The sequence below is a fragment of the Hemitrygon akajei genome, chromosome 18 (assembly GCF_048418815.1).
Source record: "Hemitrygon akajei chromosome 18, sHemAka1.3, whole genome shotgun sequence".
Lineage (NCBI taxonomy): Eukaryota > Metazoa > Chordata > Chondrichthyes > Myliobatiformes > Dasyatidae > Hemitrygon > Hemitrygon akajei.
In genome coordinates this window covers 13,105,823-13,130,996 of record NC_133141.1, presented here as the reverse complement: position 1 = coordinate 13,130,996, position 25,174 = coordinate 13,105,823, and the positions used below count along the sequence as shown (strand labels likewise).

At 42.7% G+C, this 25,174-nt stretch overlaps 1 protein-coding gene across 6 annotated transcripts in view; it reads right to left on the bottom strand.

Annotated features, from left to right (window-relative positions):
* LOC140741104 (cysteine/serine-rich nuclear protein 2-like) overlaps nt 1–25,174 on the bottom strand; it is a 95,203-nt gene that overhangs the window by 16,471 nt on the left and 53,558 nt on the right. For 3 of the 6 annotated variants that reach the window (XM_073070859.1, XM_073070855.1, XM_073070854.1), the window contains exons 2-4: nt 13,286–13,453; nt 7,712–7,971; nt 93–389 (exon numbers count right to left, since the gene is read on the bottom strand). In XM_073070859.1, coding sequence (XP_072926960.1) covers nt 93–389; nt 7,712–7,971; nt 13,286–13,439 — 711 coding nt within the window. In that variant the 5' untranslated portion in view covers nt 13,440–13,453. Of the gene's footprint in view, nt 1–92; nt 390–7,711; nt 7,972–13,285; nt 13,454–17,651; nt 17,925–20,963; nt 21,081–25,174 lie in introns of those variants that run through there. The other 3 variants (XM_073070857.1, XM_073070856.1, XM_073070860.1) reach the window with 3 other exon arrangements.

The window sequence follows — 25,174 nt, the reverse complement described above, 5'->3', positions numbered from 1 at the left end:
AAAATCACAAAAAATGTTTGCACAAAAAAGCCAACTTGCTTTCCTGGAGTTGTATAAAAGTCATTCCTTTTGGGCAGAAACTTTGACCTTACCTGGCATTTGATTCCCGCTTTGCTACAGGGACACACCTCTGGATCACAGTAAAACCTACAGTCACACCCGCATTCCTCCCTGGATGAGCGAATGGCCCGTAGCTCGTGCTTTTCCTCCGTGTCAATCCTGTTGACGCCCGATGCACGTAACAAAGCTCTTCGCCTTTTTGTGGGTAGTGGTTGTAAAAAGAAATAGTCATCTACCTCAATACTGTCCACATCAATGTCATCATCGGAAACGTCATCTATGGTGAGCACATTGGCCTCCTCTGACTCAACCGTACCATTCTTGGTCAGCTGTTGGGGAGAAGATTAGAGTGGTTTAAGTCTGGGTATCTGTAGTGCAAGTACCAAGTCCTATGCAAGAATTTTTAAGTTGTGACCCAGCCAGATAGCCCCTGATCCTGCTGTGCCATTTACTGAGATCACAGGTAACCCTCTAGTTGGCTGCACACAATCTCCCAATTTCCTGTCCAACGGATCCGTCAGTTTCAGCCCCGAATGTACTTAATAAATGAGCCCCCATACCCCTGAGTGGGAGTAAATAAGAGGTTCGTAACCTATTGAATGAAGGAGTTTCTCACCGTAGTCTTAAATGGGTGGTCTTTCAATCCTGAACCCTGGTTTTCGACTCTTCAGTATGGCACCACATGGCATCATTTCACCATGCCTTGCATGTCACTTCTTTCTGCCAGCTGTGGCAGACAACATCCCAGGAGGCTTTGTCACACAACCCTCGCCTGTAATTGCCCTACCCACACACTGATTGGTTGCTTAACATGCCTGCTCTGTCACGCCTTCACAATTAAAAAGTCAGACTCATTAGCCAACATGGAGAACATTTCTAATTGATTTTATGAGAATGGTTTTAATTTGGTTTAAATATATATGGCTAAATTTTTCCTCTGGGTTGTTCTGAAGACAAATCTTTACTTCTGGAGAGTCCAGAATAATCCTGGAAGGCTCCCCCCACCCCAACCTGTGGACTGCTGAGTGAATTTATAATGCATGTTGTTATGGTCAATCTACTGTAAGTGCCCAAAGCAACCATGGTGTTTCAGTACTGTGTTCTCAATCACAGGACCCTAATTTGAAAGCTCCTCCCAATTACAGAACCATTTTCAAGGAGACTGTTTTGACATTTTGTATGGGCTGCTGGACAGATATTCTGTCTTTGATACAAGGACAAAAAAAACAAACAGTGGCTGCAGAGTAATCTCCACACACAATGCTGTCCATCCACCATTTTTGTATCGTCACTTGATATGGGGAAGGGTAAGGCGGGAGGAGGATTAATCAACATCACTTAGTGCTCCCAGGATGCCCACGCTGCTCTGGAAGGTACCTGTGCAAATCATTCGAAGCCTGCAATTACCTCCTCCTCACAACAGCCCCCAAGATTTCCTTTGTTTAGCGTAGAAAGCAGGAATGCAAGACGAGGTTACAGTGTTTATTACAAAATACTTATTTTTTAAAAACTCAAAGGAAAAAAGGACACAAAGGTCATAAAAGTAGTTTATTGATAATCTGCATAGAATGCTGAATCATTTTAAAGATAAATCCAGTGAAAATTCGCATGAACTTTGTCAGGCTGGTAAAGTTGTCTCTGTTTTGCCATCATCAGCCTAATCACTAAATAGGGTCACGGTCTGCAGGAAGAAAACCAATAGAGAAAGAATTATTCAAACAATGATGCAATGCTGTAACCTTCGACTAAAGATTATCCCATTTTAGTGGATGTCCCAGTTTCAACAAGCAATTTGTACTGTAGCAACCATTAAGCTCAGTCACCCAAGATGGGCTTCTCAAGCCAGTTAAAATATTGCAATGCTCGGAGCATGGGCTGTTTGCAGTCTTGCGTGTGAGGCTAAGGGGTGGGGTGGAGGGATCTGTGACACAAATTATGCTAGTAAGCAAAAAGGGAGCATCCACTGTGAAGCAACATTACAAGGAAATAGAGGGCAGTCCATGCCCAGTTGTACTGAATTGACACGCACAAACATTTGGCCAATAGTGAATTGGCGGTCTGCAGTGAATTAGGTGCAAGTAGCAAGAGCTTGTGCTGAATATAACAGAAACCTTTACTGTTTATTCCATTTGTTTGGGTCTTCATCATGGAGAGACCATAGTGACAGTGCAAACCATTTCTCACAGCCAGTTGATTTCCATCATGTGGTAATCTATAATTATCTCTTCCATCATCACTCAGATCATGAATTGAGCAGTTAGAGTTTTTTTTAAATAAAGGCAGTTAAACTCACACAGTCCCAACTGAATAGGTCCTGTTTCCACTGCAGATAGGGCCAGGGTAGGGGAGGGGTGTGAACCTGTTGTTTAATTTAAGAATTAAAAAAAAATGGGACCTCTCCTCTTGCTTACTTTAAAACTACCCAATTCCAGATGCTTCATTTGAGGCCCATTCCTCAGACCAGCATCATGAGCCATTGCCCCTTGGCCCAACGTATTGCCTCCCCCCTATTTACTGCCAACTTACTGAGATTTATTCCTTCAATAAAACAGGACATCTCCTGAATTCACAACTTAATTTTGGGCTTCATTTATTCTTCAGTATTGTAGCATCACTGGCATGGCTAGCATTTAATTATACTTGAGAAGGTGGCGGTGAGCTGTCACCACAAACCACTGCTGTCCTTCTGGTGAATCTGCCCCAGCAGCGCCATTGGGAAGGAAGTTTCAGGACTCTAACCCCCTGACAAAGAAGGATACAAGGACATTTCTCAGTCTGGATGGTATGCAACTTGGGGGGGGGGGGGGGGGGGGGTGGAGAATTGGTGCCGTACCACGTCACCTCTGCCTTTGACCTAGGGGATGTTAGCATGGTTTTGTGCTGGCAAGGTCCTGCATCACAAATTTGAGTTTTGTCTTGTTGAGGGCACAGACATGGTGGGTTGAATGGCCTGTTCCTATACTGTACTGTTCTATGGGCTCATGATCCCAAGCACTTGGGAGTAGAGGTGCTGTCTGAGTAGCCTAGGTCAGTAACTGCAATGAATTTTGCAGATGGTACACACTGCAAAATTGTGCACTAGCAGTGGAGGGAACCAAAATTTAGGATGGTGGAAGGGGTACCAGACCAATAGGCTGCTGTTTTCTGGTTCAGGCCCAATGTTCTGTTTGGGATGTGCTTGAAGCCAGCATGTCCCAAATTACACACATTCCAAATGTAGCTTCATCAGTGAACTATCCCAATTACTTTAGCAACTAAATGTCCTTGGGATTTACCCCAAGAACACACTTGATACCAGACTGCGCATTTAGAAAACAAGGTGGAACCTGGGCATGTTTTGATGGATGTTTTTGGCTTACAAAATTTAATCAGAAACATTCATAATGAAACCCATAGTAACAAGAACTGATCCATTTCTCAGGATTCTGGTGATTCAAGACTGGCTTGAATATCCTCCGAGACAACAATAACAAGGCGTTACAGCAAGTGGGCTGTGAAACTATAGGTATTCTTTCATGATTTCCAGAGAGAAAAATAAAATTGATGACATGGTATTTGGGAAAAAATACAAATACCAAAGCCATAACATATGTCTGCATAGAAGATACTGGTTTCTAATGCAACTGGGTACATTTTGCACTTGTTTCTACAACACACATAGCCTTTGGGAGCTTTGATGTGCATTTGTGGAATCTTATTGAAAGCTATTATGATTTTATAACCAGAATCATTTTGCTCCACACCCATAAATGAAAATCTATTTCAGTTATAGATTTCCTTGTATTTCACCTATACAAGGTCACCTACAAAAATGTAAGTTTTTAAAATTATAAAAACGCACACAGATGCGCTGAAGATCTGAGCTCCACAAATCAAGGCTGTAGCAGTGGACCAAAACGTACACACTAATGTCCAAATGCTAGCCACACTCTGCATTCAAGTGCTATAAGATTAACTAAGGAAGAAAGCTGAATTTAGGATACTGAAAGTAACTTTGAGCTCCTTTCACACGCTTTTTAATCAATACAGTTGCTCTTTCTAAGTGGAAGAACAGTGACGCTTCACATCAAACTATACCCCCATAAACCAACTACAGCACATGCTCAAACTGAACTGTCGCTCTTATTCCTCCCTCAGGTATATCACTGTTTTCTCGCGTGGGGGTGTCCTATGAGGAACAATGAACAGGTTGGGTCTATGGATTACTGGAATTTATAGGAATGAAGTGATCTTATTGAAACACATAGGATTCTTTACAGGGTGGACACTGAGAAGATGTTTCCTTAGGGAGGCACAATAAGGGGTCATCCATTTAAGACAGATGAGGAATTCTTTGTATGGAGGGCTGTGAATCATTGCAATTCTTTCCTTCAGTCACTGAATTCATTCAAACTGAAACAGACAGTTTTTGGACCTTCAGACTGTCAAGGAAAGTGGTGCCGAGGCCTAGATCAAATCAGCCATGATCTTAATGGTGGGACAGGTTTGAGGGACAGTATGGCCTAGGTCTACTCCCATTTCTTATGTCACTTCTCATTTAAAGCTGGCTGTCTTCCTTTTCGATCATCCCAGCATGCTGCTGCCAGTTTTACCTTGGATCTTACCCATCCCTTTTCTACAAGATATTAAACCAAGGAACCTATTTCCTTATCCCTTGGATTTACACAAAAAGATTCTCATGACTACTATACCAAAGAAAACCCAGAGGTTGCTTCCCTTAGCTTTCTCCTATTGTGGGAATGGAGAGAAATTACCAGAACTGAGTCACTCATTCCTGGTGGCAAACTATGAATGGACAAAAGCATCAACCCTTCTCAAAAGGCTGTGCAAACATTCAAAAACTCTCAGTAATCCTGTCAGACACAAGATTGCACTGCCCAATGAAGGGCTTCTCATTTAAACAGTTATTTTTAAAAAAGACACAATAAGCACACACCAATAAGGCAGTGTGCAAACTATGCCACTGCAAAGTGACAATGTGTTAAAACACCCTGCTCCTCCAATTATCAAAGTAATCAACCCAGGTGATCACCACCATGTTCCATCTCCTGCATGCAATTGTAACACTTTGTTCCGTACACACAGCAACTCTATTGAAAGGAACAGTCAAGTCTAACAATTACAGGCTAAGGTGGGACAATGACTGGCCGCAGACTTGCCAAGTTCTCATTAAAAAATCTTCAAATAACCTTCTGTTTAATACTCAATTCCTAGCTTGTAGGCTGGCTATAATCACAGTACTCAGGGTCCTAAAATCATTTATACTTTACTGGTGAAATGAACCACGGAATTAGAAGAGGGGACAAGGTGTCAGGTTCCAAGCAACATCTATTCATACTTTCCTCCACTGACTAGGATTGAATACAGCTCCCATCACTTTAAAACTGTACACCTATCAAATAGTCTAAGAGAAGCTGCTATCAGCACACAACAGCAAGTGTCGCCAGAAGGCGGGCTTGCAGGCTGTGGTGACCTTTGAGGAATGTGTGCAACTCACCCTAGGCTGAATCTCTGAAGTCAATCCCAGCAAACGTACTCAGACACTAACCTGCAATAAGTGATTGAGGGGTTAGTTCATTCAAATTTCGAAGTAAATTTATTATCGAAGTACGTATATGTCACTATATACTACCTTGAGATTCATTTTCTTGCAGGCATTCACAGTAGAACAGATATACAACAGAATTAATGAACAACTATGCACAAAGACTGACAAGCAACCAATGTGGAACAGGCAAATTCCAATTGAAAAAAAGTACTGAGAACATGAGTTGTAGAGACCTTGAAAGTGAGTCCATAGGTTGCCGAATCCGTTTGGAGTGGAATTGACTGAAGTTATCCATACTGGTTCAGGAACCTGATGGCTGAAGAGTATTAACTGTTCCTGAACCTCGTGGTGTTGGACCTTTGGCTCCTGCATCTCCTGCCTGATAGCAGCAGTGAGAAGAGAGCATGGTCTGGATGGTGAAGGTTCTTGATGACAGATGCCGCTTTCCTGTGAGAGCGATCCTTGTAGATGTGCTCAATGTTGGGGAGGGCTTTGCCTCTGATGAACAAGACTTTTTGCAGGTTTTTTTTGTTTTTGGATATTGGTATTTGCATATCAGCTCAGATACTCTTCAGTGCATCTATAGAAATTTGTCAGTTTTAGATGACAATCTGAATTTGCGCAAACTTCTAAGTAGAGGCACTGTTGTGCCTTCTTTGTAATGTCACTTGCGTGCTGGTCTGATATAATAACATTATGGAACTTTAAGTTACTAACCCTCTCCACCTCTGATCCTACGAGGAGGACTGGCTCCAATTTCTCCCTCTGGTAATCAATAATCAGCTCTGTGGCTTTGCTGACATTGAGTGAGAGGTTGCTGTTTGCGGCACCATTCAACCAGATTTTCAATCTCCTTCCTAAATATACTGATCCATCATCATATTTGATTTGGCCAGCAGTGGTGTTGTCAGCAAACTTAAATGTGGCATTAGAACTGTATTTACTCATACAATAATTGGTATAAAGTACAGCAGGGGGCTAAACATAAGGGGGAAGTCATAGCAACACACACCTTCCACAAATAGAATTCTACACATTTATCCAGTACACCCTTCCCCTTGTCCTGTGAATCAGTGGGAAGCATTCTCATATCAGATCATGGATTCAAGTCCCATTCCAGAAACTTGAAAACAAAAACTAAAGCCAACCCTGCAATGCAGTGACAAGGGGAGTACCACCTTGTTGACAGGGCATTGTAATAAAATGCTGCTGTTGCACTCTTCATTGAGAGGTAAAGCAACAGACTCCATTCGCCAACTCTCAACGTGGGTACAAAATTTCCATTGGAACTTTTTTTTGGAGATTACAGAGTCCTTCAGACAATTTTTATATTTCAATCAACATTGCTAAAGCAATTTATCAGGCCAGATAAACTGAGGGCTTGCAGTACGCTAACTGTTTTCTGCATCTTAACAGTGACTGCACTACAAAAATACTACATTGACATCCCAATTTAAGAGGAAAATCCTTTCAAGGAAGCAATTCCACCCCCACCTAACAGATCTGATCACAAAGACCAATTTCAGCCCTACTTGAACCATCAAGCCTGCTGCATGTTCCAAAGACTCATTTTTTAACCAGTAGCATTTTGCCTCTGTCTGTGCATCAACGCCTCATGTTTTTCTGATGTAAGCAAAATAGCTGAGGTTTTGCAAGCACTCTTCATCTAAGGCCCATTTCCTTGGCTCTCAACCCAAGTGATCATGTCCATATACTTGTAACACTTTGTTCAATACATGTAGCAACACCGGAAAGTTCAAACAAGCTGGGACTATTCATCCCACATGAGCTCAGCTTTCTGCAAATAGGACGGCTTGGGCTGCTGGTGGAAATTTAAAAGCACTTGCATGCATTCAATTTAAAACCAGTTTGAGCATCAAATATTCACTATGGATGGTGCCAAGGTTTCACTTTGGTCAGAAGGATCATCAAAAGGATCTGCCAAAGTAACCTTGAGTTTTGTAAGGGTCACCACTCATCCTTATAGTGAATCTTAAGTCTCTTTAAAAGCAATAACAGGTTAGAGCAGAACGTAGAAAGACAGCACTTCCCCACAATCCTGACAGCTAAGCATTTGGACATATAAAGAGTATAGAGCGTTACCTTCATTTTGCGTACATTAAGCTTCTCCTCTTTCAAGTGGTCACGGAGCATCTGTCGGTGAAGATGTTCCTGCTCCTCAGCAAATTCGCACAATGTGTACCTGCGAATACAGCTGTGGTGTCTAGCCATACCCAGGGAACTGCCACCCTGGCTGGGCACACTGGTGAAGCCCTGGCGGCGGGTGAAGTAGTAGACTGTGACTTGGTCAAAACGAACGCTCTTGGCCCTCATCAGCTTCTGCTTCTTTAGGATTGAGGGTGCTGAAACAGAGAGCAGAGAGGTTGTCAGTCATTGTGCTGGGGACATGGTGAGGGAGTCATAGTTACAGGAGTAACACTCAAATGGTGTGCTTTCAAGATTCACTGAGTGGGCACTCTATGCAGATTATCTGTCCGTTTCTGAAGATCCCTAGTTTCCTCCATAATAGTGACTACTATACAGGAAAGGTGCCCCACTGGCCACAAAACACCCATAGTCTCAAACCACATCTCTTTTCAAATAGGAAGCCTAGACTAACAGAAATTAAGAGGACTAATACCAACATTTATTGACCACTATGGGACAGTAGCACATCTGATGAAGCTACTGCCTCTGTGCTGGAGACGCAGGCTTGATCCTGACCTCGGATGCTATGCATGAGGAGCTCGCATGTTTTCTGTGACAGGGTGAGTGCTCCAGCTTCCTTCCACATCCCAAAAGATGTGTGGGTTGGTAGATTAATTGACTGTTGACTATCCTTAGTGTGTGGGTGAGTGGAAGAATCAGGTGGGGGTGATTAATGAGAATGTGGGTGAATAAAAGATTAATGCAGCATTAGTGTAAATACATGGTGATGGTCAGCAAAAAACGGTGGCCCAAATGGCCTGTGTCTGTGCTGCATCTATGTGACAATTACAAAATCTTGTCGTACAGAAGACCATTCAAACTTCTGTGCATTTTCAAGCGTTTCTAAGGAACTATCCAATTGAACACATCCTCTGCTATTTCCCTATAGCCCTGCAATTTTCCCCAATGATACCAAATGGGCTCACTGACACACACACACGCACGAGTCAGGACGAGGTGAATTTTCAAAGCTCTGCCACTATGAGTTCTAAAAGAGGTGGATTTGACTGCAAGGAGAACCCAGGTGAGTTGCTATTCTTGGTGGGGGGAGAGAAAGACCTAGGTAGAGTGGATGTAGGGAGGATATTTCCAATAGTGGGGGAATCTAGGACCAGAGGGCACAGCTTCAGAATGGAAGGACATCCCTTTATAACAGAGATGAGGAAGAAATTCTTCAGCCAGAGGGTGGTGAAAGTATAGAATTCACTGCCAGATGGCTGTGGAGGGCAAAAGACTGGGTATATTTAAAGGGGAGGTTGATAGGTTCTTGATTAATAAAGGTGTTAAAGGCTACAGGGAGAAGGCATGAGAACAGGATTGAGGGGGAAAATAAATCAGCCATGATGAAATGGCAGAGCAGACTCAATGGGCCAAATGACCTATTTCTGTTCCTATGTCTTATGGTCTTAAAGGAGAAAGGCTTTTTAGTCCAATCATGAGCCCAAAGGTCAGAGCATTAACAACTAGTTCTTCAGGGCCCATCAATCACATGAAGCGCTGGTGGAGGATTACATCGAAATAAGAAGCTTGTTCCTTTGTGAAAAACAGACAGCATCCGGGCAAAGGGAAATCAGCTGTGAAATGTGGTTGAAATGGAACAGAGCTTTTCACAGAGACCGGGAAACAGGTTTCTAGGAGCAACATTTCATATTTTCAGGAAATAAACACCACCTCAGCAGTTTTGTAAAGCCTGTTTATTTGATCTCCACAGATAATTGTTTCTCCTGGAGCCCATTGTGAACACGTCTCCTTTACAGCCCAGCTGTTTAAAATCCTGCAGACCCTTTCCAAGACAACATTTGCCCCTGCCCTTCAATTTCACTGTTTCTGTTGCCCCTTCCTGACCCACTCATCTACGCAGCAAGTTCACTGCTAATTCTTTCCCACCAGCTTCTGATTGAGTCAACTGAAGTCCACAGCCTGATGACAAAAGCCCCGATCTCAACCATAACACTGGCCATGGATGGATACCGCCCAATTTTAAATTTGAAAAATAACACTACACACACGCTTAGCAGCATTGACAAGAACATAATATGCTACAGCCGCAAAACTAGCAAGATACAGCTTGACCCACGAGCACTCAACGGAAATGTTTTTTTTTTAAAAACGCTCCAAATTCAAACCAAGGGTAATTCACTCTTTAGAACAACCCAGTGCCACAGACCCATTTTCCAACATCCCAATTCCAAAAGCATCTCCTTCTCTGTGCTTGAGGAGAACAAGCTAGTGAACAGAAAACCATTACTTAAAGAATGTGATGGCCAAAGTTAGTTTATGCCTCAAAACAAAACTAGTTCCCATTGGTTTGTTTCCCACCCAAAAATTTTCTTTCCCAGCTAAACATCAGTCATTAATTTATTGCAAGGCTGTTTGGACGTTAGGGGCTTGGGGGGGGGGGGGGGGGGGGGAAAGAGCTAGCAAGAGAAATGCCTTAACACTGAAGACTTGAAGCTTGTAAACAACTGTCCAGCTGTCACATGGAACAGTCAAGGCAGCAACTGTCAAGAGAAAGTTTGATAACAATTTAAAATCGATGAGGTGATGGGTAGGAAGCTTAAGATGGTATAACTAGGGCTAGCACAGTCATGGGCTGAAAGAACTTCTTTGTCATGATTAATGAAGACTGCCTATGTTTGGTTAGCTGTTGCCATTGATAAAACACTCCAAGAACAGCAATATTCACAGGATTGATTAAAAAATAGCCCATAGCATGAACTAGCTGTTTAGCTATTATAAAATTAAGAGCAGGATGTCCCAAAACTTGGAAAATAGTTAACATTACATCACCATTTTTTGACAGCCTTGTATTCCTCATTTCATCTTATGAAGGTTTAAAAGACAAAAGGCAGGTTAAGAATAAACAGCGGCATTTTGAAGCCCTGTTACTTGGTTTCCGTTAATTCTTTAACAGAGAGAATAGTTATTCCCAGGGAACAGGCAATTAGCTCCTTACATATCAGTGCTCACAGGGGAAGAGCAAAGCACTCGCAAGCTTTAAATGTGCATTGGCAAAAGGGCCAACAGCCCCTGCTGACTTTAAACATTCTCCTGCAGTGGATGGGGCTGGTGTCACACATCCCATTCAGATGCATCAACAGCAGCCTACCAGTTGCTAAGTTGTGCTTTCTTTCTCTCTGCATGGAACAAAAACACTTCCACCACTGAGCAATGTGCTCCTATTTTTCCTTATTTGACATTTTTCTTTTTTTTTTGTTTTAATACATAAAGGCACAACACCCCAGAGAGGAGGTCAAATAGACTCAACTTCGCACAGGAAAAATGACTTTATTGAACAACAGATTTTTGAGAACCTTATTCAATGAAATAGGTAGAAATTCACACATTACTTGGGTTTTGACTTTATTTTCTATTCCCACAAATGCACTTGTGTATAAATACATACACACATTTTGTAACATTTCCACTTGAAAATGCAAAGTGTGGCCTCAATACTTAACGCACATTTCCAACACCCTCCTGAAGGTCCTACATCCAGCTTTGGTGCCTTACAGTTAACTCAGCCAAGAAGCCATCTTGGCTTTGAGTGCAAGCAAGGGGATGTAACCCAATACCATCCTCACCAGATACCCACTGCAGCAGGATAACAAACAGCAGTAGGTTGCCCCGGTGTTATGGTCGGGTATCCAGTGACCATTTGAGACACTGTAGGAATGGCACCATTAAAAAACATACAAAATGGGAGCAGTGCTCTGCTCCATCATTTGACCTGATCGCAGCTGATCATCCACTTCAGCACTCATTCCTATCTTCTCCTCATATCCCTGAACAGCTTTAAATGTTAATGAATAGAGCCATCTGCTTTCTTAAGACACATTTACTGACTTAAACTCCACTGCCTTCTGTGGTAGAGAAGGCCACAGGTTCAGCAGGTTCCAGCATTTTTCCCAGTACTGATATTAGACTTACTGGTCCACAATTTCCTGTTTTTATCCCTTCCCATTTTTTGATATAGTGGCATTAGATTTGCCATCTTCCAATCTGCAAGAACTACTTCAGAGTCCAACAAATTTTGAAAAGATGGCCACCAATGCTTTGCTCTTTCCAGGACCTTTCTTTTTAGTATTCTAGGATGTAGATCATTAGGCCTTGGGCATTAGTCAGTCTTGAGTCCCACTCATTTCTCTTGTATTATTTCCATACTTGTTATGATTTCCTCCAGTTCTTCTCTCTCCCCACACCCACCCATTCCCCCCCCACCACCCCCCGGACCTCTGGCTCACTAAGGTATCTGGTTTGTGTTCTCCTTTGCAAAGACAGAACCAAAAGTACATGCTCAATTATTCTTTCATTTCTTTGTGCCCAGTTATAATTTCTAATAGCAAGGAGATCTACACTTGTGTTCACTAATCATTTCTCATATTAGGGAATGTCTAATTAAGGATGTCATTCCATGGCCAGATTACTGTGAACAGAGCTTCAAAGTGTTCTGTACAACAGCCCAGGCACTTGCTCTGGGAGCTAGGCAGCCTTGGAGCCCAACCCAATGATGCAAGAGCTGACCACTGGCCCTAGCTCTCAACCACTTGCACATGACAACACATATTCATAATGTGGGATAGTGGTATCAACAAGTATTTCAAGAGTACTTGGGTTTGGGGTGATGTGTCTGCAGGAACAGGGGAGAGGTTAACTAACAGAAAAGAGTCAGGATAAATGGGTCATTTTCAGATTTACAATCAGTTGAGTACCACAGGGATTAATGCTGGGGTCTTAACAATTTGTAGTCTATATTAATGACTTTGAAGGGACTGAGCATACAGTAGCCAAATCTGTTGATATAAAGATAAGTCGGTTAACAAAAAGCAAGAGCATGCAGATAGTTAAAGACAGGTTCAGTGAGCAGGCATAAAGTTAGCTGATGGACTATAATGTGGAGAATGTGAGCTATTCACTATGGAAGGAAGAATGAAAAACATTTAACTAGAAAAAGATGACACAATATTGCAGTACAAACTGATCCGGGATTTCTTGTAGATACAGCAATGCATTGACAAAGATGATGAAAATATTTGTTATTGCATGGAATATGGGCTATTAAAGTGAGGTGGAGGGAGTGAGGGTGGTAGATGTAAATTTACAGGATGCTGGCAAGGTTGTACCTGGAGCACATACACAGTTTTGCTCTCCCTATTTAATGAAGGATGTGCTGCTTTAGAGGCAGTGCAGAGAAGGTTCACTGGGTTGATGCTGGGGATAAAGGACTTCACAAATTAGAAAGGTTGTGCAGATTAGGCCTATACTCACTCTTCTATAGAGGAATGAGTGATAATTTTATTGAAACATGCATTACTTTGTGGAAGAACCAAGTGTGGATGTTGATAGGATGCTTCCCTTAGTGAGGGCATTTCAAACTAGGGAGGTGCCCCTTCCTTCAGACATACACTAATGCTGCAATGCTAAAGGGAAGGGCTGCCCATGCCCCATTCAAGTGCTTTAGACACCTACGGCACATTTCTCGAGAGCTGGGAGAGTTGAGGCTGTCACAGCTGTCTGCACTGTCGCTGTTGGAGATATCATCATCTGATTCCTTGGGTGAAGAACAGAAGGATGAACCATCCACTTCTTCAAATCGGCGCTTCAGGCTCCTGCTCATTGCCATCTCTATTTCTCACCCTGTTAAAGAAAAGGACAGTGTCATAGCATAGAGCTAATACCACAACAAGGGCATCTATCAACTTTCCTCACTTTATAAAAGCCATCACCATATGCATTACCATCTTCATATCACTAGAATTACACAAAATAAAGCGATGTTTCCATGTTGCAAAAGTGCAGCTGAAGTTGTAATTTAAGCAGACAAATCGTGCACAAAAGTCTCCACAAACAACAATGTGAAAGTGAACAGATATTCTGTTCACCAATCACCAGCAGTCTATCCTAGTCCAACCACAGCCAAAAGAGCTCACCAGCACTCCTACTTCCTCAGGAGACAAAAGAAATTTGGCGATCGGGTCCGGTGTTGTCATCGTCGAGAATGGCAGCTTAAGTCACTAGCTCCTCCAGAAAAACGCGTATTAAGCCCCATTAACCCATCAAATATAATATTTTTCAAAAAATATTTGAACTGAAAAGAGGGGCAAGAATGGGGAAAAGGAATGGAAATTTTAAAAAAGTGACACTGCGGAGCCTGGGTCTGAGAGGAGTGCAGCAAGCGGCTCTCCTACCCAACTGCGTGCTAGCGAGGCGGACGCTGGGCCTCGCTCAGTCGAAGCGGCAAATATGTTTGAAATCCTGAGAGAGATAATGGAGGTCCAGAAAGAAATAAAGCAGCAGCTCCGGGATATTAAGGCAGAGCTCGCCAGCGTTAATCAAAAAATAGCGGTGGCAGAGACTCGAATCGAGAAGATGGAAGATCGTGTTCAAAACGTGGAATGGATACTGAGCAAGACAATAAAAATCATACATCACCAAGAAGGTAAACTGCTTGATCTGGAGGGAAGATCACGGTGGAAAAATATCAGAATCTACAACGTTCCCGAAGGAGTGGAGGGCTCATCTATGATGGAGTTTGTCGAAAAGTTACTGCGGGACACGCTGGATCTTCCCTCAACTATGGAGCTGGAAATCGAGAGGACGCACTGCGTGCTGGTTCCGAAACCTACCCAGGACAGAAAGCCATGCTCTATAATAATTAAAATCCTTCGGTACAGCACCAAGACGCTGATTCTACAAAGGGCCTGGGGTAAGAAGGGAGTGTTTTTCGATGATAAATTAATATATTTCGACCAAGATTACCCCCCCCCCCCCCGCGGTCCTGCAGAAATGCAAAGAATACTCATAAGTAAAGCGAGTACTAAAGCAAAATACGATTAGATTTCAAACCCCGTACCCTGCTAAACTTCAAGTGTTTAATGACAACGGGACGCGGTTGTACCAGACAGTGGAAGAGGCGACTACAGACATGAAGGCCAGAGGTTTGCCCGTCAGTGTCACCAAAATGAGGGAAAGCCTGACTGAGGAACTGTCCCGCTCCGCTTGGGAAATAGTACGAGAATCGAGAAGGCAGGAGACGGGAGGAGGCCGAGAGAAATATATCAGGAAGAGACCGGGAGTTTCCCCAGACAGTCCTCACCCCCTTCAGAAGAGCCATAAGGTTTAGCTAACTTTAAAAATGTTGAGAAGCTAAATGAAAGCAAAAGTACACGGTGATATACCTATCTCAAGAAATACTTATTATAATGAGGATTTTATATTACTTAGTTGTTATTCTTTATTCGCTCACTTACTCCTTTTTCCCCACCAAAATGTGTATGTATATATATATATTCTCTCACGTATATTCTCTGTGTGTGTGTGTGTGTGTGTGTGTGTGTGTGTGTGTGTGTGTGTGTGTGTGTGTGTGTGTGTGTGTGTGTGTGTGTGTGTGTGTGTGTGTGTGTGTGTGTGTGTGTGTGTGTGTGTGTGTGTGTGTGTGTGTGTGTGTGTGTGTGTGTATATATATATAGGAGTACACAGGGAAATCTTTTCTGTGTAATGGATTTGTTCACTGACTTTTATGAATACTGCACTGGGGGCCCTCAACTCACAAGTAGGAAGGGGTTATCCCCCACAGCTAGACATTTCCTCTAGCTCAACACAGAGTCATCTACTAGTGACCTCAGCCTTGGAATCACACGTTCGTTGCCATTTTTGTTATTATCTGCGTTTCTTGGTTCGTATTTGTTCAGGGAGTAGATCGATTAAGTTTTATTCTAATTTCAATGGTACACTGACAGATAAATACAGATAGCTAAGGACAAGGTAAAATTCATTTCTTTTAATGTCAATGAGCTATTAAATCCAATCAAACGTAAGAGAATTTTATCCAATTTGGAACAATTTAATTCATCCTGGGAAAAATGGTTTAACTAAATAATGCCTCATAGGCATGACTTTATTCTCACAAATCAATGAATCTGTTGTAAAAACAAAAGATCATTCCCTACTTGTACATAGTTCTTCCCTTTTGCTTGTTTTTTCTCGCCACTCTTTTCTATAAGTGTGTACCTCAGATAAATACTTTGTGGAGATTTGTGATATATATAATTATATGATATATATGTACAATGTCTGAAACACATCTTATGGAAATGTTTGTTTGATGATGAACTTCAATAAAAAAATAAATTACAAAAGAAATTTGGCATATTCCCCTTTGACCCTCACTAATTTTTATCAATGTAATATAGAAAGCATCTTGCCTAGATGCACAAATGGCTCGGCACAGCAACTACTCTGCCCATGACCGCAAGAAATTGCAGAGGGTTGCGGACATAGCTCGGCACATCACAGGAACGAGCCTCCCATCTGTAGTAATGCACTGCCTCAATAAAGCAGCCAACATAATCAAAGACCACTCCTACCCCAGACATTCCCTCTTCTCTTCAACTGGGCCAAAGATACAAAAACCTGAGAGCATGTACCACTAGGCTCAAAGATAGCTTCTACCCCGTTGAAATAAAATTATTAAATGGTTCTCTAGTACAGTAAGATGGAATCTTGACCCCACAATCTACCTTGTTGTGGTCATTGTACCTTACCGTCCACCTGCTCTGTACTCTGTAGCAGTTTATCCTGCATTCTCATTGTTTCCTCTTGCACTACCTCAATGCACCGTCATAATTAAATGTATGGGGAGTATGCTAATTTTCCAGTTTTTTTTTAAAATGGATTAATGATGGAGGATTAAGTTTTGGGCCGTAGAAACTAGGGAGAATCTCCCCCCACCCCCAGTTCTTCCTCAAAATGGTGCCAGGGTTCTTTCACATCCACATGGGGCCAATGGGATTTAAAGTCTTGACTGAATTCTTGATGCTCCGCCTCCCAAAGGGTAGCATTCCCTCAGCAAACAGCCTGTCACAAAAGATTCACTCCATTCCATCGAACCTTCAGTACCTTCCATCCTAGGCCATCAGCATATGCAAGATATAGATATGCAATTATGCAAGATCCAAATAGAGTAGATAGCCAGTGCTGGCTTCTCATGCTAGGGAGTCTAAAACTAGAGGGCATTGGTTTAATGTGAGGGAGAAAGTTTAAAGGAGATCTGAGGGGTACTTTGTTAGTACCTAGGATGAGCTACCAGATGATGGACAATAACATTACTTAAGAGGAATCTGGACAGATACCTGAATGAGCAGAGCATACAGGAATGTGGAACTAGTGCAGACAAGTGGGATTAGAATAAGTAGGCATGATGGTCCAAATGGACAGAGGGGGTTGAAAGGCCCATTTCTATGCTGCAGAACTCTACGACTCTTTAACATACTCTCAAACACTTTGATACCAATGAACTTGTGGATCCACCACCCCCGCTCAATGCCTTCCCACACAAGGCTGCTCAGTATGAAATCTGAGAAATTAGAAATCGTTTGCTAAGCTTTACTCCTGCTAAAACAAATTGGGTAGCATTTTACATAGAAAATTCACCAGCAGTTGAGTGCTTTAGTAGCACACTTCCCACCCTTGGAGACAGATGGATGTCCTGCTCACCTAAGTGAAGTGTCTTCCATAGAGTCTTCTTTCCAGGATATAGTGATCACCTCAGGGCCACTGTTTGGCTTACCATGCAGGAGGCCACTTGAATATGGCCGCTCCTACACTACTGTGTCCATAGCAACGCCTTCACATGGTGTCCCTGTTCTTACTGAGTTTGCTATGTCATGTTGTGACTGAGTGTCTAGCAGTGTAACTGGGTGGGCAGGCTGGGCTCATCAGCCTTGGCTGGCAGCCAGCCGAGGAGAAAGACAACTCTGATTCCAAACCCGGATAGATAGGACTCGTTAGCCTTGCCAGGCAGCCTGCATAGGAAAAGGAAAACTCCAATACTCACCCTACGGCCTTGCAGTCACCACAGCTCGCTGTGCCATTATGGAACGTCCCCCAGACTAAAGAGTGGAATCAGTCCACACGCACCGATCCTCACTAGAGATCTGTACAGCGCAGGTGGGAAGAAAAGTCCTACAGCGATGGAGATATTCCCTCCTGATCTTCACAAGCTAAGAATCAGTTATCATCATCCCACCCCTGTCAAGACTTCTTGGAACATCAACTGTAAATGAGCCCTTACTACTTCAATTTGGGGCAAGTTGTTCGAACAAATGTTCATTTTCTCTCCGCTCCAGACTTCCAACCATAGCTAAGTAACCCTCACTGGCTCTAGGGATCTGCTAGAATGTGTACTTCTGCCCCCCCCCCCCACCAACCCCTCCCTGTCAGGTGGAAGGCTGTGGGATCAGAACAACCACCAATTAATTCAGGAAGGCATTTCAGTTTAGAACAAGGGACTGCTGTACACTTAGCTAGGCATAAAATATCCCAAAGGATTGCTTCAACAAAAACGTTCTCTCTGTGTGTCTCAGAGGCTAGTAACTATCCCTTGCTTGGCACCAAACGCCAAACGAGCTGGTTATTGATTCCTGTTGGACATTGGTATGTATTCCCTACATTCATGTGTGCCCAGAAGTTATTTAATCAGCAAAACACCCAACAACATTGATGAACCAGTCTCTTATCTCAGTACTATTTGTGCAATTATGTTGTACAGAAGATACTGTGACAGGAAGTATAGATAAGCTGGCTGAAAGAAGGCAACAATGTGGCCCTGCATTTGGCCAATATTAACACTAACTTCTTCCAGCAGGAATTCCTGGATAGCAAGGAGCAGCACTCTAAATGATCCACCCATGATAAACACACGAGATTCTGCAGATGCTGGAAATCCAGAGTAACTTAACATGCAAAATGCTGGAGGAACTCAGTGGGTCAGCCAGCACCTGTGGAAAGGAAGAGAGAGTTGACACTTTGGGCTGAGAGGAACTGATGAGGGCAGTGATCCTCCAAAGTTTTGATGAAGACTCACAAGTATGAACTTTAACCACTCTCCCCCATCCCATCTCCAAGATCCTTAGGAGCCATTTTCCAGTTCTGGCCTGTCACTAACAATTGTGAACGGGGATCATCACTTAGAAGTTGCACTGCAGCCCAACTGAGGCATGATTAAGTTTGTCCACGGCCAATTGTAGAATACACCAAGGTGGCTGCACCCCAGTTTTGATCAAATTTTGGAGGCATTAAGAAACAGAAAGGAGCTTTTACAAACCCCAGCTCCAGGTCTTTGGGGCAAGTTTGTTACGCTGAACAAGAATATTCAATCACTTTAATACGTTACTTATTTCAACTCTAGGCAGCCAAGTTTTCCTTTATTGACAAGTAAAATGAGAGTAAGAAGACAATCACATACTGTGGGGCTTCTAGTGAATGGGGATAACTCAAAACTAATGGAAAGAATGATACAGCTCCTTTTCCTGGGGCAAAGCTCAGATCTGCCTACACCAAGGAAGTTTTCCAGTCCTGATGAATGGTCTCAGCCCAAAACGTCAACTGTATTCTTTTCCATAGATGTTGCCTGGCCTGTTGAGTTACTCCAGCATTTTGTGTGTCACCAGGACTGGAGCCAATTCCAAAAAAAAATGGAAAAGCAACCTACCTTCCTGTTCACTAATATTCCCCACTCAGAACATCCCTCCCCTTGATTCTGAACCTTAATGTGGCTGCAACTTTCCTCCCTGCCTTCCCAATATTAAACTGCAAGCAGACTGCTGCCCTGGGACTGGTCCCTGCCTCAAGCCATTACAGTTGAAATTGAACTTATTGTCTCCATTTGTGGGTGCAAGAGCTGCAAAAGCAGTCATGACTTAAGTTGAAGGACAAAAACTGGAGCACCAGGGGATGACACTGAAAACTTCCTCAAAAATCAAAGTAAACCTATTATCAAAGTACACGTGTCACCATACACAATCCTGAGATTCTTTCTCTTGCGAGCATTTACAGTAAATGTAGGAATCCCAACAGAATCAAAGACAGTCCACACCCAACAGGACAAAAACAATGTGAAAAAGACAACAAACTGCAAACACAAAACGAGAGAGAGAAAAAATAAGCAATAAATAGTGAGAAGTTAAATTGTAGAGCCCTTGAAAGTGAGTCCATTAGGTTGTGGGAACAGTTCAGTGTTGGGGCGAGTGAAGTTACCCTCTTTGGTTCAAGAGTCTGATAGTTGAGGGGCCAGAACTGTTCCTGAACCTGGTTATACGAGTCCTGAGGCTCATATACCTTTTTCCTGATGACAGCAGTAAGAGAATATGACCTGGATTATGGGAGTTCTTGACAACGGATACTGCTCCTTGCAAATGTGCTCAATGGTGGAAAGGGCTTCAACCTTGATGGACTGGGTTACATCCATGACTTTTTGTAGGATTTTCCATCCCATGGCATTGTTTTTCCATACCAGGTCATGATGCAATGAGTCAATACACTCTCCACCACACACATATATATGTTTGTCAGTTTTAGATGTCATGCCAAATCTTTGCAAACTTCTAAGTAGAGGTGTTGCCTGCTTTATTTGTAATGGCACTTACATGCTGGACCCAGGACAGATCCACTGAAATGATAAGACCGAGGAATTTAAAGTCACTGACCCTCTCCACCTCTGAAACCCCGATGAGGACCGGCTCATGGACCTCTGGTTTCCTCCTGCTGAAATCAGTTCCTTGGTCTTGCTGACATTGAGTGAAAGGTTGTTGTGGCACTATTCATTCAGCTTGCAATACTCTAGCTAAAAATAAAATGTACTACATCCATTAGAATGCAAGGTGCCATCGGCCAAAGCCTCAGGTTTAACAGAGCACGCATTGCTCATTTCAACTAACCATTTGCTTCTCATTTATGAAGGGTTTAAGCTGGGAAATTTGGAGCTCTAATACGTCCTTCCAGAATGCAGCGATTTGCATGACCTTGCAAGTCTCCCGGGACAGCGATTCAAGAGCAAGGCTACATTGCCCCAGCAAGCCCAACAGCAAGACACAAACCAAGATCCCCCTCATTGCTCCAACTGTGGAGGGAAAACAAAGTTGTTATGTGTGGCTCCAAGGCAGAAACAGACTAGGGGGATCCAAAGCTGACTTGTAGAACCAGGAAGTGCCTGGCCCAGTTGGTCCCAAAATAAAACAGTGAGCCAGAAACTGTGGCTACTGTTTCACTCTGAAAGTGAGGAGGCTGAGAGGTGAGTAAGAGTAGGAATTAATTCTCAGTAACTTAACATTGAAAAACAAAGCAGCATTACACAACCAAATATCCAGACCTGTTCTTGTATTTCCTTTTTTCTTCACCAGTGCACATTTATCAGTTAAGTGCCAATCTGCCTTCTCTCCTTTCTCAAGACAACCCCTGCACATCTGCTCCAAGCAGATGCTATTCACTTTGTGATGTTGGGAATGAGTGCACCTAGCAACCACATCACATGCTTCTTCGCATCAGGCGGTCGTGATCTGCTCTGTGCTTGAAGGCCACTTCAGAGCAGTCACTGCTGAATGCAGCTTTAATGAATACACTCACAGGTCTGAGGCTGAAAATCAATGAACATTGTGAAGAAATGTTGCATTCATTGCATGCCAGCTAATTTAAGTGACAACAAACAGCAGAAGAGCAAAGATATGGCAAAAGAGGCGGTGAAGCTGGGCTTTCAGAGACCCATGATGATCTGGAATTCCTTGCCTATAGCTGTGGTGGAGGCACTGCTAATTAATGCCCTCAAGAAGGAATGGATAAGTGGAAAATAATTGTCCAGGAAACAAGTGAAGGAAAGGGACTAATGGATAACTGTACAGATTCAATGAGCTAAATGGCCTGATCCTATGCCTTTGCAATTCTATGACATCCACCTGCCAATCTTCAATACCAACCCAAATGAAGTTTAGAAAAAAAGGACCTTTTGCAAATTCACTAACCCAATTAGATGTTATTATTGAAATAGATCTGTACGGGACATCCTTGTGACAAGCTGCAAAACCAAAATTCACCCTGGGATCTTATTCAATTCACTCAAATGTACAAGGCCCATTTTGTGTAGTTAACCAGCGTAGCCATTCCACCAGTGTTGAATGAAATCAAGCGGACTACAAACTGCCACACTTCCGATTGGCAGCTCAGCCTCTCTACTAAGGAAAATGGGCAAACTACTAGAGCAAGTGCTCTGCTGGTACCATTAAAATTACTAAACTGGAGTTTAAACAGGCACAAATCCAGTCATTCCTTGGTCTTGCACATCCTGACCCATCAGTTTATTCCACTCTAAGCTTTATCAAAAAAAATGTAGCCAGTCACTAGTCAGCCTTCATTCCAGTCTGATGAGAGCTTATAGAACCTATACAGCCCACCTCCAGTGCTGTCTAGGCACAAGAAGCCCCAGACATCAGATCATGGAATCAATCCTAATATGACCCAGTGGAAGGATTTGTGGACCCAAGTTAGAAACAAATGCTTTGTGCCAAGTAAGCCAAGGATCTGACTTGCAGCCCAAGGCTTAAACCACCCTGGACTGTGGCACCAACCAAGCAGGCTACAGCTACTTGTTGCGCAAATGGTAGTTCAAAGCCACACCACCCTTCCCAAACTTCAGACCGTGTTATACACCATGGCCAAAAGACCACAGAAGAGGGCATCAGAAACAGCCACTATCAGCAAATATATCCTAGAGCTCAATCAACATCACCAACTTGCTGTTATGGAAGTGGCACCAATACAGGATGCAACCCTGTGATCAGATTCTATCACTTGGCCCCATTTTCACCCACTAACCAGGAAACAGTGGTGACACTGCAGTTAACTTGATTATGAAGGCTGCTCAACAATCCAGAAAATTCAAACTCACCCACTGCAACTGTGGAATTTATATTTGTGAATAAATTTTTAAAACTACTGTATTGTAAAATTCCAACTAATTCACTGTTTTTAACCAATCTGAATATTTACAACTCCAGTCTACTCACCCCATGTGGTTGATTCTAATCACTTTAAATGATCCATAATGTGCCATTTAGCTCTCATTTATCAAGAATTTGTGCTAAGGAGTAGGGGCTCTTAAGAATGCCATTTCCAGTGTTGGTACTCTTCTAAATGCCCTCTGAAAGGGCCTAGGCTTATCAAGACAGTTCAATATGGGATGGGCAACATATACCAACATTGCAAATTTCCATAGCTCACAGATGACACGCCAAATTTTGCACAATTATTAATAAAAAGAATGCCCTCTACAGAACATCTTGCCACCCTTTTGTCCAGCAAACCAAGGATACAGGATGCAGGTATAGAGGTTTCTCCCAGTATGCAGAAATGTAGAAGCCACGTGATAAGCACAGAATTTCAAATGCAGCTTGAGCATTTGAAAAGATGAAAAAGCACACAGAATTGGAATCACTAGCTCTATTTCAATAGCCAAATCTGGACATTGATAGATATTCAGCTGAGATCTCTGATCAAAAAGGAAAGCAGGCTGCATTTTTATGCATACAGAGAATCAGTGATATTCCAAGCTCTCTTACAGAGGAAGAGCCTTTCAATAATATACAAGTGTTCATTTATAATAGTGCAATCTTATTGAAATTACTGACTGGAAATGGCTGTTTCCATAGTGGCCCACTGTGCTAATTTTTTTTAATAAAGAGAAAAAACATCTTGGATTCACCCACACAAAATGCCTCTACTTCCCTATAAAGCATCTCCCTTGGTTCACTCAGCATGGAAGGAAAACATTCACACTCTTGCTTCTTATCATTTTACAAAACTACAAAAACATTAGTATTCAAGCTAGAATGCAGAGATCAGGGGTTCATTTACAGAAAGCTCAAATGACTGGTCAAGAAATTCAGAGGGCTTGACTATTGATCTACTCTGGAATATTGGATATGGTTCAGTAGGTAGCATTCTTTTAACCAAATTGGTATAGGTTTCAGTCTGGCTCTGAAGAAAGGAACCAAGAACCTAGCTCAACCCTTGGAGCGCTCTGCCACACGAGTGCCAACACCAAGGAAGCATCCCATCATGCCAGCTTTCAGTTAAGGGACAAAGTGCTGGAGGAAGTCAATATCGGTGGAGAAAAATGGGCAGTCAACATTCTGAGTTGAGACCACGCCACTGTTCTACTCTCTAGACCCATGACTGTGTGGCTAGTCACAGCTCAAATGCCATCTATAAATTTGCTGATGACACAACTATTGTTGGCAGAATTTCAGATGGTGAGGAGAGGGTGTACAGGAGGGAGATACATCAGCTTGTTAAATGGTGTCACAGCAACAACTACGCACTCAACATCAGTAAAACCAAAGAGCAAATTGTGGACTTCAGAAAAGATGAGGGAACACACACCAATCCTCATTGAGGGATCAGAAGTGAAAAGAAAGGGCAATTTCAAGTTCCTGGGTGTCAACGTCTCTGAGGATCTAACCTGGCCCCAACATATCAATGCAGTTATAAAGACATGACAGCAGTTATATTTTATTTGGAGTTTGAGAAGATTGTATGTCACCAAAGACACTCAAATTTCTACAGCTATACTGTGGAGAGCATTCTAACTGGCTCCATCACCATCTGGTATGGGGGGGGGGCTCTGCATAGGATTGAAGAAAGCTGCAGAAAGTTGTAAACTCAGTCAATTCTATCATGGACACTAACCTTCCCAGCATCCAGGATATCTTCAAGAGGCGATGCCTCAAAAAGGCAGCATCCATCATTAAGGACTCCCACCACCCAGGGCATGCCCTCTTCTCATTGCTACCATCAGGGAGGAACAGAAGCCTGAAGACACATACCCAATAATTCAGCAACAGCTTCTTCCCCTCTGCCATCAGATTCCTGAATGGGCACCGAACTCATGAACACCACCTCCTCTTTTTGCACTACTTAATTTAACTCTTTTTAAGATATATACACTTCTACTGTAACTTAGTTTTTATTATATATTGCAATGTACTGCTGCTGCATAACAACTAATTTAACATATGCCAATGATGTTAAACCCGATTCTGATTCTTCATCTGGACTTGGTATTAATCAGTCTGGATGAAGGGTCTCAATCCAAAAAGTTGACTGGCTAAGAAATTCAGAGAACTAGACCACAGACGCTGCCTGACCTGCTGCGTTCCTCCAGCATTTTGTGAGCATTGTTCTGGATTTCTAGCATCTGCAGAATCTTGTGTTTATAAAGTGAAGTGTTATCTTTTTCCACAGTGGTGGCCTCCAGCATTGTTTTCATTTCTTTCCCCAACATTACATTCCTATGGAACGTGGCTGGATGTAGGTGCAGCTTTCTGGATGACACTGATGCCTGTCTGTCTGCACACAAGTTCCAGCATGTCTTTGCATAAATATCGCATTTTCTGTGGTAAATGCTGAAGAGCTGTTGCAATTGTTGGTCTCTATCCAACAGTTAGTACATGCAAACTGCATAAGCACAGCTATTTTGAGAGCTGAGCAAACTTTCAGTGGAAAGGTTCTGCTCACTGCCTTTAGTAAAGA